Consider the following 1,441-nt stretch of genomic DNA (forward strand, 5'->3'; position numbering starts at 1 on the left):
AAAAAAAAACTTAACAGAAGCATTCAGTCTAAAAGTCGTGAGAATTATCTTCATGTTATGTTACAGCAAAATGATTGAAATGTGTTAATCTGACATTGTAGACAATTTATTGTTTTGAATCTGCAAGATAAATTTCTGAAAATAAAAGCTGTAGAACCTCTATGATGTTACAACATGGATTCTTTCTGTAGTTTTTTTGTATACATGCTTCAGTGCCTAAACGTAAACAATGATTCACAGAAGTTTTGAGTTTGCTAAATCACCTTGAAATATTTTGCCAGAAATGATCATTCTGAAAGCCACACGGAACCAGCTGTAAAAGAAGGCATAAATAAAGGGATTGAGCACTGAATTTGACCATGCAAGCAAACCAAATATTTCAATTACAGCTTTTGGAACTGAATAATTAATAAATGGGTTTAAGGTCACACCAGTAAAGAAAGGAGCCCAACAGATCAGAAAAGCTCCCATAACAATAGCCAGAGTTTTGGTGGCCTTTCTCTCCATCTTACTGACAGACGCTCCAGACTTTATGCTCTGACAGTTTGAGTTCTGGATGCTGCGTGCCTGTTTCTGTGCTACCAGGAAAATCTTTAGGTAAATACTGAGTATTATAGCAGCTGGGAGGTAAAATGAGAGAATACATCCAGTAATGCTTGAAATTGGAATATCAAATGTGAGACACTGACCTTCACATTTTCCTTCATTGAGTCCCACAACTACGATGCAAGTTCCAACCAGAGTGGAAACTCCCCAGGTGACCAGGATCATGATCGCAGCAGCATGAACATTTATTTTATTTCTATAAGTCAGAGGATGACACACTGCAAAATATCTGTCAATAGAAATGCAACATAAGTTCAGAATAGAAGATGTCCCTAGTAAAATATCAAGGCTGCGGGCCATGCTCCGAACTAAATCTCCAAGATACCAACAGGAGTTTACAGACAGTGCTATGAAGAATGGCAGAATTAAAGCCCCTACAAGGAGGTCAGACATAGCCAGAGAGAGAATCAGGTAGTTAGTTGGAGTGTGGAGCTGTTTGAAGTAAATGATGGAGATGATTACAAGAAGGTTTCCACATATTGTCAGAACAGATAATGAACCTATGAAAATATTTAATAATATACTTATTGTTGAATGGGTGTCTGCCACAATGCAAGATACATTTTCTGATTCATGTGTGTCTGCCATCATGCAAGATACATTTTCTGATTCATGACAGCTGCATGTCCAGTCCTGCTGAAAATGAAGTCAGTTTCCATGCTCTCTGGCTGCTGTCATCCTGCTGAGAAAGGTTTTTGATTTTAAATCAGGCATCATACAGTCATTTTTACAATAATATTCATCATCAGTCACATCTTCAACAATATCTTTTGCAATCGCTACAATATCTGTTTTCTGGAGTAGCTACAGTGATTTTCATTTTATTTCAGTGATG

General features: G+C 37.2%; 1 protein-coding gene across 1 annotated transcript; it reads right to left on the reverse strand.

Moving 5' to 3' along the window:
- Positions 1-234: 234 nt before the first annotated feature.
- LOC115355857 (trace amine-associated receptor 1-like) lies at positions 235-1,194 on the reverse strand. Its single transcript, XM_030046782.1, has one exon. It carries the CDS (start codon positions 1,192-1,194, stop codon positions 235-237), a length of 960 nt encoding a protein of 319 aa, XP_029902642.1.
- Positions 1,195-1,441: the final 247 nt, after the last annotated feature.

Source organism: Myripristis murdjan, chromosome 24 (genome assembly GCF_902150065.1).
Source record: "Myripristis murdjan chromosome 24, fMyrMur1.1, whole genome shotgun sequence".
NCBI classification, from domain to species: domain Eukaryota; kingdom Metazoa; phylum Chordata; class Actinopteri; order Holocentriformes; family Holocentridae; genus Myripristis; species Myripristis murdjan.

Coding starts and splice junctions, on each gene's coding strand:
- LOC115355857 (XM_030046782.1), bottom strand. CDS start 1,194: ATGGCAGACACACATGAATCAGAAAATGTATCTTGCATTGTGGCAGAC.